General features: G+C 45.9%; 2 protein-coding genes across 2 annotated transcripts in view; one reads left to right on the top strand and one right to left on the bottom strand.

Annotated features, from left to right (window-relative positions):
• The window catches only part of LOC142565850 (RRP12-like protein), a 63,754-nt gene extending 52,571 nt beyond the window's left edge, over positions 1 to 11,183 (top strand). Inside the window, exons 24-32 of the mRNA XM_075676399.1 lie at positions 183 to 274; positions 1,365 to 1,550; positions 2,189 to 2,355; positions 2,494 to 2,604; positions 4,071 to 4,132; positions 10,436 to 10,499; positions 10,578 to 10,612; positions 10,697 to 10,776; positions 10,982 to 11,183. Coding sequence (XP_075532514.1) covers positions 183 to 274; positions 1,365 to 1,550; positions 2,189 to 2,355; positions 2,494 to 2,604; positions 4,071 to 4,132; positions 10,436 to 10,499; positions 10,578 to 10,612; positions 10,697 to 10,776; positions 10,982 to 11,099 — 915 coding nt within the window. The 3' untranslated portion in view covers positions 11,100 to 11,183. The remainder of the gene's footprint in view (positions 1 to 182; positions 275 to 1,364; positions 1,551 to 2,188; positions 2,356 to 2,493; positions 2,605 to 4,070; positions 4,133 to 10,435; positions 10,500 to 10,577; positions 10,613 to 10,696; positions 10,777 to 10,981) is intronic.
• A 366-nt stretch (positions 11,184 to 11,549) lies between these two features.
• On the bottom strand, positions 11,550 to 16,264 carry Vps24 (vacuolar protein sorting 24). Its single transcript, XM_075676400.1, has 6 exons — positions 16,067 to 16,264; positions 15,928 to 15,988; positions 15,647 to 15,826; positions 15,448 to 15,569; positions 14,844 to 14,958; positions 11,550 to 13,029 (listed from the first exon to the last, which is right to left on the bottom strand). Exons 1-6 carry the CDS (start codon positions 16,109 to 16,111, stop codon positions 12,887 to 12,889), a joined length of 666 nt encoding a protein of 221 aa, XP_075532515.1. The 5' UTR covers positions 16,112 to 16,264; the 3' UTR covers positions 11,550 to 12,886.
• Between the last annotated feature and the right edge of the window lie 388 nt (positions 16,265 to 16,652).

Raw genomic sequence — 16,652 nt, 5'->3', positions numbered from 1 at the left:
ATCACATACAGCTGAACTTCCTTTTGTAGTCTGGATCTATGATTATTGGCATACCCTGTTGTAATTGCTTGTGTTGCAGATTCCTTGCTTGCATAATAGTTGTGTTGCTTGTTAGTGAGGATGCTGTAAACTACATGATCGTGTGGTGACTGGTGCGTCTTGTTTGCACGTGCATCCCTTAGATTCCCAACCTGTGCTCCATGTCTGAAGACTGCCGGAAGCATTTCCGAATGAAGCTGAGAGACATTTTTGTCAAATTGATTCGAAAGTTTGGGTGAGTATTTCTGCACAGCCTTGTACTCCTGAAAAATAGCCTTGCCCAGCTTATCTCCAAAGTTTTTTTGCTCAAAAGGGGCCCTGATAGCCGGCAGGTCTTCCCACTTGTTTGAATGAATTGCATTGGTGACCAGTGCTCGCAGTGTGGATAGCCAGGCTAGCATAGGTAATGAAGCCTATAACACAGCTAGATACCGAGGTGCTCATTTTATTTTTATTTTTGTCTGCACACACTATTGATGTGTGAAGAGGTTGGCAGGAACAAGCATGCAAAATGGGAGCTTAAGCTGTTTTGCAAAATCGGAGCTTGAGCTGTCTTACAATAAAAATGAGGTAGTGGCCTTCCTGGGAGCTATTTGTGCAATACTTTCAGGCATCTCTCTGAATAAAGCTAGTATCTTGAATCTTATCATTTTTTGTGTAGAAAATTTCTTTAGCCTTAGTTCGTAGGTGTAGATTCTTCTGGTGAAGATGTAATGTGACCATTTAATCTCTTAAGCCAGCTGAGACGTTTCTGCCAAGACCTGTAGGTTGGGTATGGTTGAAAGTGATAGCGCAGGCAGATGTGGAGTTAGATATTGGCTTGATTCATCGAGATATGGTGCATACTATAGTGAGGGGGCAAGCAAGATTGTTAATGCTGCAGTGTCTATTGAAGCATGTTTCATACTTTTAAATTACAATAAAAATTTAAATCCAGCATTATGTTATTTGGCCATGATTAAATAATGTGGCCATTTACTGAGCGTCTTGAAAGCTAAAAGGCATTGGTCTTGATTGGTAAAGAATTTGTGTATTCTATGACGTAATAGTTCTGCGGAAACCCGCAAGGTGGAGAGAGATAAAGGGAAAATCAGACATCCATTTGTTCGTAGCACTTGCTACAAAGACGAATTGCTACCAGGACGAATTTTTCTTCAACTGTGAGGCTTTTCTTTCGAGGAACCCGTATGGGTTTCCTTTGTAGCAATTGCTACGAACGGGTGGATGTCTGATTTTCCCTTTATTAATTGTGTATTCTAGAACCCTGTGATGTTACGAAGTCCATAAATCGCTGCTTTAGTGCTTCTTTTTTTTCTTGTTTTTAGCTATGAAAACATCATTGGACTCTTACCCGAGCCTTACCGTAAATTAGCCGTCAAAATCCGCAAAGTTGAGAAGCGAAAAAAACGGAAGAAGGATGAAAAGAGCAGAGAGTACCAGTCCAAAGAAAAACATGATGATGATGTGGCCAGCAGCTCTGGGATCCTTGGACCATCTGGGGCCACTGAAGGGTGTGCTTTTGTTGTTTCTACTTGCTCTTTCACATGTTGACATCGTAGGTAGCTTGCCAAGAAGCCAGTGTTAGCATTTTGTTGCAAATATAGTGCTAGTCTGACAACTGCTAGGTTTGAACTCAATGCCTACCAGTGGTGGCAAGAACTGGTGTCTTGGCAGTGGCTAGCAAAAAACAAGCCATGAGTGCACATGAAATTGCAATGTATGGAATGACTACACTAATTTTTAGCATCTTTCATTTGTAGTATCCTATTGAGATGTTGAGGCACTAATAATGTCACAAAAAATTATTTTAAACATGTTCCATTGTTAAACACTTTTCAGCTGTTAGCCTTAAGTTTGTTTCTCTGTTCACTTCATCCATACTTCAAGTTTTGCTATGACATATTTTCTACTGCTTGAAGGTGTCTTGCCACCATCCCTGATGGTGTGCTAAATAGTACTCACAGTATTGTTAAGGAGTAAAAGACCATGAAGTAAGTGGCTCTATTTTATGAGTGTTTGAAGTTTTTTGCACTCCACTCTTACAGTGCATGACATTGCACTGTTATTCTCTTACAAAAACTAGTTGTTGCGGATACATTTTTCTCCACACTGTATGCTGTTGTGCTGAGTTCCTCAAATCTTCTTCTAGGATTGAGCAGATCTTGCAGGACAGCAGTGAGGATGAGTCTGACGATAGTGATGAGAAAATTCCAGCAAGCAGAAAAGGCAAAAAGGCTGCACCTGCATGGATTGAAGAGCAAGGAGAAGATGACATCGTGGACTTCCTGGATAAATCCGCTGGAAAGCAGATACTGTGTATGTATACTGTGTATTGTGAATATCAAAGTGGGACTTTTTTCATGTGTGAGGTAACATCTGCTAAAGCAGCCTGGCTCCACATGTCTCACTTTTCAAGTACCATTGTAATGCTTTCATATTCTTATCTGCACACAGCTACGGATCCTAAAGCACCACCGAAAAGCAAGGGAAAATGCCCGTTTGAAATGACTGAGGATGGACGGCTGCTTATTCTGGACCCAGAGGCTGGAAAAGTTGACAAGGATGGTAAGAAGCCCATCTTTTAAAGGACGCTAAGCAGTAAATGCCCTTTATAGTCTTCTTTTTCACCAGTTTTGCAGTAAGGGGTAGATTACTACAATAGAAGAGAGATTAAATACCAAGTTTCAATTTTTTAAGACTGCACTGTGATACGTCTGCATGAATTTCAAGATATTTTTTCATATTAAGGCCATTGTGGCACAGTTACAGAGGTTGAAACTTGCTAAGTTGTCTTTAGCTCTTTTAGAATACAAATTCTAATAGGACCAACAGAGATCCGCCATGGTTGCTCAGTGGCTATGGTGTTGGCTTGCTAAGCACGAGGTCGCGGGATCGAATCCCGGCCACGGCGACTGCATTTCGATGGGGGCGAAGTGCGAAAACGCCCGTGGTACTTAGGTTTAGGTGCACATTAAAGAACCCCAGGTGGTCGAAATTTCCGGAGTCCTCCACTACGGCGTGCCTCATAATCAGAAAGTAGTTTTGGCACGTAAAACCCCATAACTAAAAAAAAAAAAAGGACCAACAGATGCTGTCAAAGCCCATGACGTCATGGTGAGCAGGTGCAGGAACTTACAAGGCGGCGTCACCACCAGTTGTTAGTTCTTGCATGTTTTCTGGTTTATCAAGCCAGCTCTTATTGTAAGAGTGGCCTTTGTTTTTATTTATATGGACACTCGAGGCAAATTTTCACCGTAGCCACTGCCGTGATGTTCTTTATAAAGTCCAAGTGCAATGCGGTCGCCACCACGTACTGTGTGCTGTAGGTGCGAGCTAGAGCTGAAAAAGATGGTGGCTTGATGCGGCGGCATCTTGTGCACGCAGGGATGGGGGTGGGGCAGATGCATGCAGTCTCATCTGGGCAAAGGAGGGAGAAGGGAGGTGAGCGTGTGCTAGACTGGGGGAGGGGGGCACAGGGAGGAGGAGCCAGGCTGGCGCCTGCTTCCTCTAGTTGGTGGTTGAACACGACCGTGCACGGAGGTAATCTGCTGTGGGTACAAAGGCTACGCTTGCTAAGAGTTGATGGCTTTGTATGCGCTGTGTTTTATTGCGTCTAGTTCACAATGAAGCGGGAGGCAGCCCAAATGGCAATTTCACCGTTGCTGTTGCTCTTCGCCGCACCAGTGTTGTCACAGCGAGTGCTCTTGGTCACAGAGCGAGATCTGCTCATGTTTGCCTGTGCACACGTGGCACCATGCTTGGTAAAGAATTAGTAAATAAATGTTCATTGCAATTTATACAACCAATGAAACTACAAGTCTTGCTTCATGTTGTCTAATACTTTGCCATTGCAATCAGTGCTTTGCTTTTCAGGCCAAACTACGACTATTTTTGCGGTATAGTATTAGAGAACCATAATTTACTACTATAGCATAACTTTTTTTCTTTAGTGTTCCTTTAAATTGTGTATGCCATATGTCCCCTTAGGCACTTGATGGCACATGATCCGATGCACTTTTTGCTACTTGTAGAGCCAGCAAGTGACACGGAAGAGGCTGCAAATGATCTTCTGGAGGCTCTGTCTCACTACAAGGTTTGTAATGGGTTACCCTACAAATGCTTGTTTTAAGTGAACCTTGATTCTGTGAGCAAAGATGGTGTAAACACAGAAGGTCGTGTTCACATGTAATTTAAAGAATTCAAGCATGATAGACTGTGTGCCTAGCTGCTGAACTTTTTTGTCAAAGGCAAAATAACCAAAGCCAATAGGACATTTTAGCACGTGAGTGTTGGCCAAAAATTAACGTTCATCTCAAAGTTTTCAGAACACGTGACAAAAGCTCTTATAATGCAGGTAATGGTCTCTAATTGAGAAGTTAGCCTTGCAGGCCACACATATATCCTGAAAGTACACTTTTCTGTGTGCTTACACTGGTTGGGCTTTGCTTTTTCATGGCTTTTGTGTCCCAAAAAGCTAATGTTGCTCTATCTCTTGAATAAATGTTTTCTTGAAATAAATCTTTAAGGCAGCAAATTCTCATCCATAAGGTGCATGCTTAGATCATCATCATCAGCCCATTTTATGTCCACTGCAGGATGAAGGCCTCCCCCTGCAATATTCGATTACCTCTGTACTGCTTATTTAACAAGGTGTTTCAGTTGTTAAGAATTTCTTCATAAGTAGAGAAGCTATTTGGATTCTAATGGTCTGTGTTCGGGCTCTTCGTAGTATGCATCTGCTTTTAGGGTGCATGTATTAGCATGTGTAAAAAGCAATAAGCTATGTGCTTTAAATATCCAGATGAATTATTTGTTAGTGTAGCGAAGAGAGACGCTAGTGGGTTCAGTGCTACTGGCTCTAAACGCTAGTGGGTCGAGCGCTCCTGCTCAGCAACAGCTCTCGTGCTTGGAAGCTGTGACTGCCCTGCCCGTCGACGTTGCGCTGTTCCAAGCTCTGCCAAATAAACACCTTTAGAATTGGTGGAGTGTGCGGGGTACCCTCAGACGATCATCCTGGAACTCCGGTCTCGTACCCTACCATCTACCGTGCCCCAAGACGCCTCCCAGCAAACGCCTCCTCCTGCACCCACTGCGTGTCCCGGGGTACCTCGTCATCGCGACCCTCCTATCTACACTGGAGCGGATGACACTAACGTGGACGAATGGCTCACGGCGTACGACAGGGTAGGCGACCATAACAAGTGGGACGAAGAGGCCAAATTGAGCCATGTTCTGTTCTACCTCGCTGGAGTGGCCAGCCTGTGGTATAACAACCATCAAGCAGAGTTCCAGACATGGTCGGAATTTAAGACTTCCCTCGCCGATGTATTTGGTCGCCCTGCTGTTCGCAAGCTGCGTGCCGAGCAACGTTTGCGAGAACGAGCTCAACAGCCAGGCGAAACATTCACCAGTTATATCGTAGATGTCCTGGACCTATGCAGGAAAGTCGATTCGACCATGGCAGAGTCTGATCGAATCCGAAACATCCTGAAGGGCATAGAAGACGACGCCTTTTAACATGTTGCTGGCCAAAAGTCCACGCTCTGTGGCTGAAATTGTCACACTGTGCCAGAGCTATGAAAAACTCCGCAGGCAGCGGTCACTGACCCTCACGCTGGTCACACCTCGCTGGTTTGGCTGCCATGTCCAACCAGGCAGCGTTGCTCGCAGAAATGAAGGCATTCGTCCGCGAGGAAGTTGCCCGGCAACTCTCGTTAATGGATTTTGCCCAGCCGCAGTCGGTACGCGCGCCTACGCCAAGTTTTGCGCCTCCGCTTTGCCGCGTCATAGCGCAAGAACTGCACGAGGTTTTGCCTGAGCGGCACCAGCGTGTTCCTGTGGCTGCGCCTCACAGCTACGCCGAAGTCATGGCCAGGCCCCAACAGATCCCGATGGCTGTGCCACTCAGCTACGCGGAAGTCGTCACCCAGCCTCAACAACTCCCTCAACGGGGACCTCTCACGTACGCCGAAGTCCTCGCTATGCCCCGACAACAGCCAACTATGCAATCACTTCACCAGCCGCCACGTCCAACTCGTCCTTCCACATGGATGGGACCTGCCGCAACGACTCGGTGGTGTACAGCGGACAATCCACCGATGTTTTGCGTGCGGCTATGCAGGCCACGTTGCACGCCACTGTAGTTGCGTGCAGTCGCCTAGCGCTACACCGTATGTGCCAAGTTCTATGGCGGGTTCTCCGCGCCCTTATTACGACGATGAACCTCGAGCTGCGTCACCACCATTCCGCCGGTCCGCCAACATCCGCCGCTCAACTTCACGCCGATGCTCCCCATCACCGATGTGGCCTCGTCCTGAAGCTCGGGAGGAGGAAAACTAATCGTCGCAGTCAGGCAAGGGCTGCGACGCCGTCGAAACGTGGAAGTCCTCAACGTAGCCCGACCAATGTGACGTGTTAGTTGACGGTGTGCGCACATATGCCCTCGTGGATAGCGGAGCCGCTGTATCAGTTATGGACGTAAAGCTTTGTCGCTTCCTTCGAAAGGTTACGACGCCCATTGCTGGATTCGCCCTCCGCACAGCAGGCGCACAGTGTATTTCCCCGATTGCGGCGTGCACCGCTCTAGTTTTCATCGAGGACATTGTATACGCCGTCGAATTTATTGTGATTTCCTCGTGCTCCCACGAAGTTATCCTGGGGTGGGACTTTCTCGCCCACCACGATGCAGTCATTCATTGCGCACGGGCCGAACAAGAACTGTCGCCGATCTCAGATATGACGCTTGCCGATAATGCTTCTTCTGCGAACAAACTACTCGTCAGGCACGACACCAACGTTCCTCCCAACTCGTCAGTGATTGTATCGCATTGCAGCAGCCTCTCTGACGCCATTGCACTACTTTCTCCGTCGGGCCGCTTTTATACTTGAAAGGGTCTGCTGCTGCCATTTGCGACTGTGAACGTCAAACAGGGCTCCACAGCTATTCTTGCCTGTTACCCCTTCTCATACCCTGTGATGCTGCTTCAAGGCGAATGTCTTGGCCACGTGGAAGTGATCGACGCCGTACAAATTACGGATGTTCCCGAAGACACGTCCTGCGCCAGTTACCACACGCTCGGTTCTCTCTCTACGTCCGACCCTTTGCCCACAGGTGTGTTCGATTCATTGCCGATGGCCTCACCCCACCTCAGCGTTCGCAGCTTCTGCACATCTTAGAAGAATTTCGTTCTTCTTTTGATATCGGGCAACCTTCCCTGGGCCGTGCGTCTGCTGTCACGCACCACGTTGACACTGGCTCCCAACCGCCATTGTGGCAACGACCATATTGCGTCTCTGCCACAGAACGTCGTGTGATTAATGAGCAAGTGGACGATATGCTTCGCCGTGAAGTGATCTGACACTCGAACAGTCCATGGGCATCCCCTGTCATCCTTGTTACGAAAAAAGATGGCTCGGTACGGTTCTGTGTAGACTATCGGCGCCTGAACAAGATCACTCGCAAAGATGTATACCTGCTGCCGCGAATCGATGACGCCATCGATAGCCTACAAAGAGCAGACTTCTTTTAATCTCTAGATTTATGCTCCGGCTATTGGCAAGTACCCATGGTTGATGTCGATAGGCCAAAGACAGCCTTTGTCACACCCGACGGCTTATACGAATTTAACGTCATGTCGTTTGGACTTTGTAATGCGCCAGCAACCTTTGAACACATGATGGACACAGTTCTCCGCGGTTTGAAGTGGCACACATGCTTATGTTATCTCGACTACGTTGTTGTTTTTGCCTCTGACTTCACCACGCACCTTCAACGCCTACGCCGTGTTTTGACATGCTTAGCAAACGCTGGCCTCTAACTGAACCTAAAGAAGTGCTGATTTGCAGCGTGGCAGTTCACGATACTAGGTTACGTCGTCTCGAAGGATGGAATCCTCCCCGATCCAGACAAACTTCGTGCCGTAGCTGAATTTCCTAAACCGACATCCGTCAAAGAACTGCGCAGTTTTGTAGGTTTGTGTTCCTATTTCAGGCGCTTCATTCGCAATTTCGCCGCCGTCATATCGCCCCTGACGAAGCTCCTTGGCAGCAACGGACCTTTCCATTCGTGGTCGTCCGAGTGTGACGAGGCATTCACTAAGCTCCGTCGTTTGCTGACGTCTCCTCCCATTTTGCGCCACTACGACCCAACGGCACCTATTGAGGTACACACAGATGCCAGCGATGTTGGCCTTGGCGCTGTCCTAGCGCAGCGCAAAGAAGGGTTTCCTGAATATGTTGTGGCATATGCAAGCTGTATGCTTACTAAAGCCGAGACCAATTACACCGTCACGGAAAAAGAATGCCTGGCGATCATATGGGCGCTTACCAAGTTCCGGCCCTATTTGTATGGTCTCCAATTTGACGTCGTCACGGACCGCCATGCACTATGCTGGCTGTCGTCATTGAAGGATCCCTCAGGCCGTCTCGCCCGCTGGGCGCTTTGCTTACAGGATTACAATATCCGCGTACTGTACCGCAACGGACGCCAGCATGCTGATGCTGACGCCCTCTCACGTTCTCCCTTGCCAGACCATAGTGCCTGCTGCGCAATATCCCAGCTTGACGTTTGTTCCGTCGACATTGGGACCATCGCTTCTGAGCAGCGCAAGGACCCCTGGATTGCCTCCATCATAGGCTGCCTTGCTGATCTGTCATCGCAGCCAACCACTCGTGCATTGCGCCGTCAAGCTCGCTATTTTGCCATTCACGACGACCTGCTTCACCGACGTAATTACACCTCTGACGGCCGCCAGTGGTCATTAGTTATACCTGCGTTCTGAAATCTGCGCATTGTTCCACTCTGATCCACAGTGTGCTCACTTGGGACCTTTCAAAACCTACCAGCGCCTGCGACGACGCTACTACTGGCGAGGAATGTACAACTACATTCAAAAGTTTGTTCGCTCATGCCCCGACTGCCAGCGCCGAAAATCTTCACCCCACCTCTCGCCAGCTGGTCTGCAGCCTCTACCCTGCCCTACCCGACCGTTCGGGCACGTTGGCATCGATTTGTATGGGCCACTTCCCCTGACGTCGGCTGGTAACCGCTGGGCCATTGTGGCAGTAGATCACCTTACACGATACGCTGAAACCGCCACTCTCCCAGCAGCTACAGCGTGCTCTAGCAATGGGTGAAACGAATCTTGCAAGCCTGTTCCCTGCGATTTCTTGAACATGTTGCATGTGTTGCCCCGCTGTGGCATGGTCCACCTCAAGAACTGCTCAGCGCTCGCAGACGCGTCTTCCTGTCGGAAGTAGTTGAAGCGATTCTCAGAGTGCCACGTTCATCATCGTACGACTACGGCATACCACCTTCAAACGAATGGCCTCACAGAACGCTTCAACTGTACGCTCGGCGACATGCTTTCAATGTACGTTGCCTCCGGCCACACAAACTGGGACGCCATTCTGCCATTCGTCACCTACGCGTATAATACCGCTACGCAGAGCACCACTGGATTTTCACCCTATTTCTCCCTATTTCACCATCGACATCATTCTTTCGTACCGGCCGGATGCATCCGAGTGCATGCCTATTTCTGCCACGGTTAGACATGCAGAAGAGTGCCGCGACCTCGCACGGGCCTTTACTTCCGCTGATCAAGAGCGCCAGAAAAGCACTCGCGGTGGTGCCACTGCCACGGTCACCTTCGATCCAGGAGCGCTCGTGTGGCTCTCAGTCCCTTAACTGCCCCTGGCCTCGCATCAAAACTGGTCCCTAAGTATGAAGGCCCTTATCGTGTTCTCGAACGCGCATCTCCTGTGAACTATGTCATAGAACCAGTTGAGCCATCTTCAGACATGCGCCGCCGTGGACGAGACATTGTCCATGTCGACCGTTTAAAGCGTTACTATGACCCGCTCATCGTGACGAGCTGTTGGGTCGCCGGACGGCTCCCTTCTCGCTCCCAGGGAGGTGATTGTAGCGAAGAGAGACGCTAGTGGGTCGAGCGCTCCTGCTCAGCAACGGCTCTCGTGCTTGGAAGTTGTGACTGCCCTGCCCATCGACGTTGCGCTGCTCCGAGCACTGCCAAATAAACACTAAACAACTTTAGAGTTAGCATTGTTTCTAACCATTCTTTAAGCTTTCTAGCCATTCATCAAACTCCTTTATTTGTAGTGATAATTTACAGATGGGGGGGGGGTCACCTTAACAAACCGATAACTACGTGCTTAAATTTGAGGTTTCGTGCCATTGAAGTTCTGAGATGTATAAAATGTGCACTATTAGTTTTGTTCTGGTGGGGATATTGGATAGAGGAGCTGTACTTCTTTTAAAACAGGTTCAGCAGTTCCATTCTAGCTTATCATTCATGTAGCGAGGGTTAATGTTTCATTCTGCTGTTTCTGTGAAGCATATGTCCTCCCCAGCTCATTGACTGTCCTTAAATTATAGACCAAGAAGCGGAAGGCACCTCTTGATACAAATGGTGGAGAGGGGACATCAGGAGCAGGAAGTGGTATGTTTTCATGAAATTAAGGCTGCCATGGATTCTCCTGCAAGCTTGATTGATCTAATCTTGCATATTTCATTGTAGGCACTCGACCCTCTAAGAAAAAGAAGACGGATAAGGTATAAAACTAAAATGTGCTTGTTAACTTGTTTATGCTATTTGTGAAAATCCATTGACTGACCGAAGCCCAATTTTATGCACAGACATCTGACGGCGATGCAAGGAAGGGCAAATTGGAGCCCTATGCATACGTGCCATTGAACCGAATGTCACTGAACAAAAGGTATGGTTGTGGGTTGTTCCTTTAGTTGTGGGTTGTTCCTTCATTTTGTTGAGTGGGTGCTAAACGCCATGGCACTTGCAGTTCTCGCAAATCCGGCAATGGATCTGAAGAGATGTGACGCAGTCAGCATTTTGCTCTTGTGTCTGCTTGCCGCTGTGCCCATGCTGGTTGCTAAGTGCTTTTGTGTACATGGAATTTCATCCAGGTTCAAGAAGAAGCCCGCAGCATTCAAGAGACTTCTTTCAGCAGCACAGAAAGGTGCACGAAAAGGACAAAAGACAAGAGCAGCCCGTGTAATGAGAGGTGCTAAATGTAATAAATGAGGTATTTATTTGTGCTACAATAATGTGTTGTCCGTGATATTTATTTTTTGTACATATGTCTGAATAAACTGTTATCAATCTGTATATGTAGTGGTCAATAGTAAGCAAACGAGGGGGAAGTCTCAGATTGGAGCGATTTTGACAGGTGGAGTTGTCAAGTCTTATCGAAACATTGGTGCCAGCCTGAGACTTCTCTTGCTCACATCAAGCATCCACCTTCCTGTGAACCCTTTGTGTTGTTTGTAGTTCTGTGCATGTAATAGTATCCGTTTTGAGTGCTATTACTCCTCCTACAGATGCTGTAGTTAAATGAACAATTGCATGTGTGTATGTAGTCCATCCTGCACAATCAGTTGCTGAATGCCAAAAGGCTAAAGTGGCGCAAAAGCTTCTAAATTTGTTCGACAATGCTTGGAATGAGCCATGTGTACATCCACAAGACAATGAATATTCATTCAAGGCATATTTTATTCAGCAGTGCACAATTCTGTGCATAATGGACACCAACCAAAAGCTTGCAACTGCCCATTGTTTATATATTAGCAAAGGTTTTTAAACTCTAGCAATGGGTGAAACGAATCTTGCAAGCCTGTTCCCTGCGATTTCTTGAACATGTTGCATGTGTTGCCCCGCTGTGGCGGCACCTATGCTTGGGAGGAAAGGTCAGCTAGTAGCAAGTTGGGTTCAGGGGAGCACCACACATGTTACAGCCTCTTGAAGCCTTGCACAGCCTCAACAGTCCCTGTTGTATTAAAATGTGGTTGCCCTTTCTCATACTTAAGTTAGTTTGAAACATTGGAGTGAGGACAGTGATAGATGCTGTGCTGTACTTGAATAAGCAATTTTCACCAATGAAACACTTGTATACATATAGGCAACAATGTTGAAAAAATCAAAATAGAAAAAGCCAGTGAAGGCATATCTATAAGTCAAACGCATGTGAACAGACCTGGCTGACTTGGATTTGGCTAGCTGCAGCACTTGTCACCATAGTTTCTTGCATGAATGACTAAAAGGAATTCTGGTGCTAGTGTGCACAGTAGCTGAAAGTAGGTGGGAATGATAGGCAGTCAAGAATTGCCTTGCTGTTTAGAAAATTACAAGAAATTTAGAAAGATAAGAGCATAACTTGAGCTTAACTGGGTGTTCCTTGTGTCAAGATATGCAATGCCCTGCTAAGGCTGCTTGCTTTGGCTGTTTTGCTGCAAACAAAGTAAAACCCTGCACAACATGCCTTTAGTATTTTGTGAAACATTGCCACGCTTGTGCTTTTTCTTTGAACAATTAGTATCTGCTACATCCATCACTTATGATCACTAAAAAAAATAATGACCAGGTGTGGTTGCCTGACCTTGCCTAGAAACAACCCAGTCTTGAAAACAGACATCACAAACAGAGGTGCTTCCATGTTTATAACAAATGAACATTGCACTTAACCTACGCAACTGTACATGGATGGATATTGCCAATTGGTTTTCTTTTTCCGATTTGATAGTGCACAAATGTAAAAGGGTGTGACAGCAGCTGAGTGGGATCTTGACGTGGCCTTGACATGTATCAAACAATGCTTCATTGCCAAAAAACACGCAATGATTTCTATGTGTGACAACTAATGGCAGTTTTGAACTGCATCATTCAACATGCAATCCTCACTGCCATCCTGAGGAGAGACTGAACAGGTTTGTGTGTTGCCAACAAGCAGGAAACAAGGAACAATGCAACTCTAATGGCATGGCAAACACTGATAACAACCATACTTGGTGTACAAGCCACAGGCTGGCTGCAATTCAGCTGCGTAAGGCCTGCAATCGCTCTTGCATCTTGGTCACATCGTCTTCGTCTTCTACTATGGCAGACGACGGACCAGCTTCTTGGATGTCTTCTGATGGCAAAGATTCTGTAACAGCAGTTGGGGCCTTGCCAAGCTGGCCTAGAAAAAGACCATCACAATTAACTAATTTGGCGACGTGTACATGACTGAATATCACAAACCAGCTGGAGTCTGTTAAGTCTGTCTTCAAACAGAATTCTTTAAAATGGGCAATTGCATTTTGTTGATTCCTTGTACCTAGTGGCATAGCCATGTACTGAGATAGAAGCCTCTCGTACCGATTTCGGAAGCAGACTGCTGTTGTTTTTCTACCCAAAATAAAGGCAGACCTGACTACAACTTTGTCTCCATTTGTGGCAACCCACTGCTTTTTGGCGGATACCTCATTGTTGGCTTGTGCCACGGACCTTTAACGTGACATTTCTACAGGACAGTTGAACATCAAGGAACAAAAGCTCTTTCATCAGAATGAGTCAGTTTAGAAATGCAGGAGAATAAATCTATAGTTCAGATGCTGAAGCACCTCTTCCAGACACCACCAGTCAGCTCCACAATTCTGCTTGTAATGAAAATTCTTTTCACTTCTTTAACCAAATTATCAATAGCCATCCTTCAGCAATGGGTAAAAGACTTCACTTTCTTAGAGTAGCATTTGAGACTTTGACATTTGTATGACCAGGACAAAACTGAACAATGTGGCACATGTTTTGTGCTGTCACATTCAACGCTCTGATCGTAGCAGAGGCATAAGAGCCATTGTGCTGCAACAATGAGACTCGTTGCCATTGCTTCTCATCTTTATGCAGCACAACTGTTTCCCACTCAGTATCAAGCAAACATGTTTACAGAAGTTATCTGTAACCACCACAGATGTATTCCCAGCTACGTGTCTTCTATTCAAGATAGCGCAGTGTGTGCTACTGTTGTTAAAGCACTGAGTGGGCTGTACAAGTCTGTGCAGGAGCTGTGCAACATCCACTTCGGATCATATATAGTGAGGTTATTGTTTCAATCGTGGAACACGTGCACCATATAGTGGACATCGCGTTATCTGGGAATGACCAAGCAGACAAAATAGTAAAACAGGCCTGTGAAAATGGTGACATGCATCGTTCCTCTTTTGCCATTACATAAGCATATCTTGAAATAATGTTCTAGAGTTACATTTGAGAACATGGTTTGATAATGCAGTGAAATTCTGTTGGTATTGCATACTGAACTATACTTCATACTTTCTGCTGATTTAACAAGTTTGTATTGATGCGGAAATCGTTTTGTCAACTCATTTTATGTGGTGCCTTGAACAACCACTTGCAATGTAAAATGGGTATGCTGAATCCTCATCATGAACTTGAAATGAACTTGAAATGCCAGAAAATTGGACAGTCTTTTTGCAGGTTATGCTAGGACAGCTACGTTAAGCTAGTAGAGCAGGCACTATGTGCTTCGTGGAACTTTCGTTGATATAGCTAGCCTCTTAGTAGTAACTGTGCAATGCGTATGAATCAAATTTTTTTTTTTAACCTCAAGTGTATGAAGTGTGTGCGAGCAGGATCTCCTTATATTTCAAACTGTTTTCAGCACTCGTAGCTCCTTAGTTCATACAGAAGTGAAATGTAGTAATGGGAAGAAAGTTTAATGTGGGCTTTTGATCACACTTTGCAAGGTAATAGCACTCTCACATCAAGCAAGAATTAACGAAAACATGCAGGCTAGCAGATGTGACAACCACAACTTTGAATGGATTTCAGTGTTTAAAAACTTTGTTAAATGATACAGCAGTAAATTCAGATGGAGAAAATGAAAGCACACACCATTTGTTTTCTTTTTGTCAAAGGAAAGGGGAGGGAAGGTGATACAGTACTAAAAGTGTCCAATTTTTGTCTGCTTGTGAATATTTAAACAGCACCAACCTGCAGTCAGCTCCCACAAGACCTTGTCAACTTCCTCCTGTGCCTCTTCCTCCAGGTCGTCCTGGTCATCAAGGCCTTCCATTGTGTCATCCAGCATTTCTTCTATTATTCCTGCCTGAGTAAACAAACCAACATACGGACAATATAGACAATCGGTACAACAGCCATTGCATTAGAATTGACAGACTTGGGGGCAACTTTTTTGCCACCAACACGGATGAATGTTGTGGTTTAGGTTGTTAAAGAAAGAAAAAAAAAAAGCTGTGCCAGAACATACCCTGGCACACTAGAATAGCATTCTCTATTAAAGTACATATGTTTATGGTAGTGGTGTTACAATAGGCAGGTTTTACCTGGTGGTCAGGGCTGGCAATACCTATAAACGCTTAAAATTCCTCTTCCAGGGACATAAAGTTGTGTCATAGTACTTTAATTGCTTAGGCTCTGTTAGTATACGTGCGAAAGTGCACAGTCACGAATAAAAGAAAGCAGGGGGCGCAGATAACCCTTTAAATTATTTTGCATCTGACAGTCAGTCAAAACCTGCAATACCAGATGAGCTACCGGCGCTTATCCTAACAAGGTATTTAATTACTCCACTCACTCGCAGCATTTCTTTCGACAGGTCTCGCATCGTCTGCGCTACTTCGGGCACTTTGATCAACTGCTGCATGCTCTTCATAACTTCAGTACTTCTTTGCATTGAGCCAGCCAACCGAAGGGTAGCTGCGAGCAATGTTCAAATGCGTTTACAGGCTGTCAATATAAAGTGATTTTGATGAGGAACAGATGATCCGACTTACCGAGCTGATGGTTCATGCTCATAACGACGGAGTTCAACTGTGCCTTGGAGGCGTGGATCCGATTGATAGCTTTGCGAGCACGAAGCACCTCTTTAGCCAGGATAAGACACACCTCCTTGTCATTCTTTTTTGCGGCCTCTTTCAACGACTTCTTGACACCTTCTTCTTGTCTCTGAATAGCTGTCGCAACAATGTTAAATCACAAGTGACTACGCTACTCTAAACCCATTGTCAAGTAACATAAACGCGTTAATGCTACGCTGGTGACATATAAGGCATACCTCTGATTTGGCGATCCAGCTGGTACCCTTCTTTTCTCAGCTTTGAAGTCCATTCTCGCACCTAAAATGATAAACGCCAACGCTGAGATGACCGCTCCCTGTGCTGTGCGTGTGGTCTAAACTTGTACTACATCGGTACCTGTTCTTTCGGCGATCGCTCTGGTGTTTTCCCAAACAGTCCCATTAGGTATTCCAAACACTTAATTTCGATGTATTCACATGGACATTTCTAACTTTGGTTGCAGCGGTTGATACTTGGTATAGCTTTACTCCAGTTCTTCACTACTGCAGCTGCAAGCAAACATTACACAGGAAGTTGGTCTATACCACGGTCTATACCGGAAGCTGACATGTGAAAGAGTGCGAGCGCCTGTCATTTCTTTCCTAGTCTGTATGCCTCTCTGGTTGCTCTTATTTTTCTGGTACGCTCGCTAGATGGCAGGGTATAAATTAACTAAATATTTTTATATTTCTTTATCTTAACATCAGTTAGGCTATTAACCAAAGACTTTATAAGTATAATAATAAATAATTTTTACTTTATAACACTTAATTAGACAATAAATGTTGTATGACTGTATGGTAGAAGCACGACCGGCTTTATTACTTGGCGACCTGTTCACCGGCACCGCCTCCGTAGCCCCCGATTTTTTACTGCTTGTTTAGTTCATTCTTAGTTCGCCCGACCGCCGCTGCTCTCCGTGGCGCTACAACTTACCCCCACG

This window comes from Dermacentor variabilis, unplaced genomic scaffold (genome assembly GCF_050947875.1).
Source record: "Dermacentor variabilis isolate Ectoservices unplaced genomic scaffold, ASM5094787v1 scaffold_12, whole genome shotgun sequence".
NCBI classification, from domain to species: Eukaryota; Metazoa; Arthropoda; class Arachnida; order Ixodida; family Ixodidae; genus Dermacentor; species Dermacentor variabilis.
The sequence above is the reverse complement of the archived record's forward strand: the minus strand, read 5'-3'. Positions and strand labels throughout refer to the sequence as shown.

What these genes read in the sequence shown, in the direction of transcription:
- Vps24 (XM_075676400.1), bottom strand. Translation starts at nt 16,111, where the DNA reads ATGGGACTGTTTGGGAAAACACCAGAGCGATCGCCGAAAGAACAG. An exon ending in GCTGGATCGCCAAATCAGAG is followed by an intron (nt 15,827 to 15,927) that starts GTATGCCTTATA and finishes TTGTTGCGACAG; the next exon opens with CTATTCAGAGACAAGAAGAA. An exon ending in TGTCGAAAGAAATGCTGCGA is followed by an intron (nt 14,959 to 15,447) that starts GTGAGTGGAGTA and finishes TTGTTTACTCAG; the next exon opens with GCAGGAATAATAGAAGAAAT.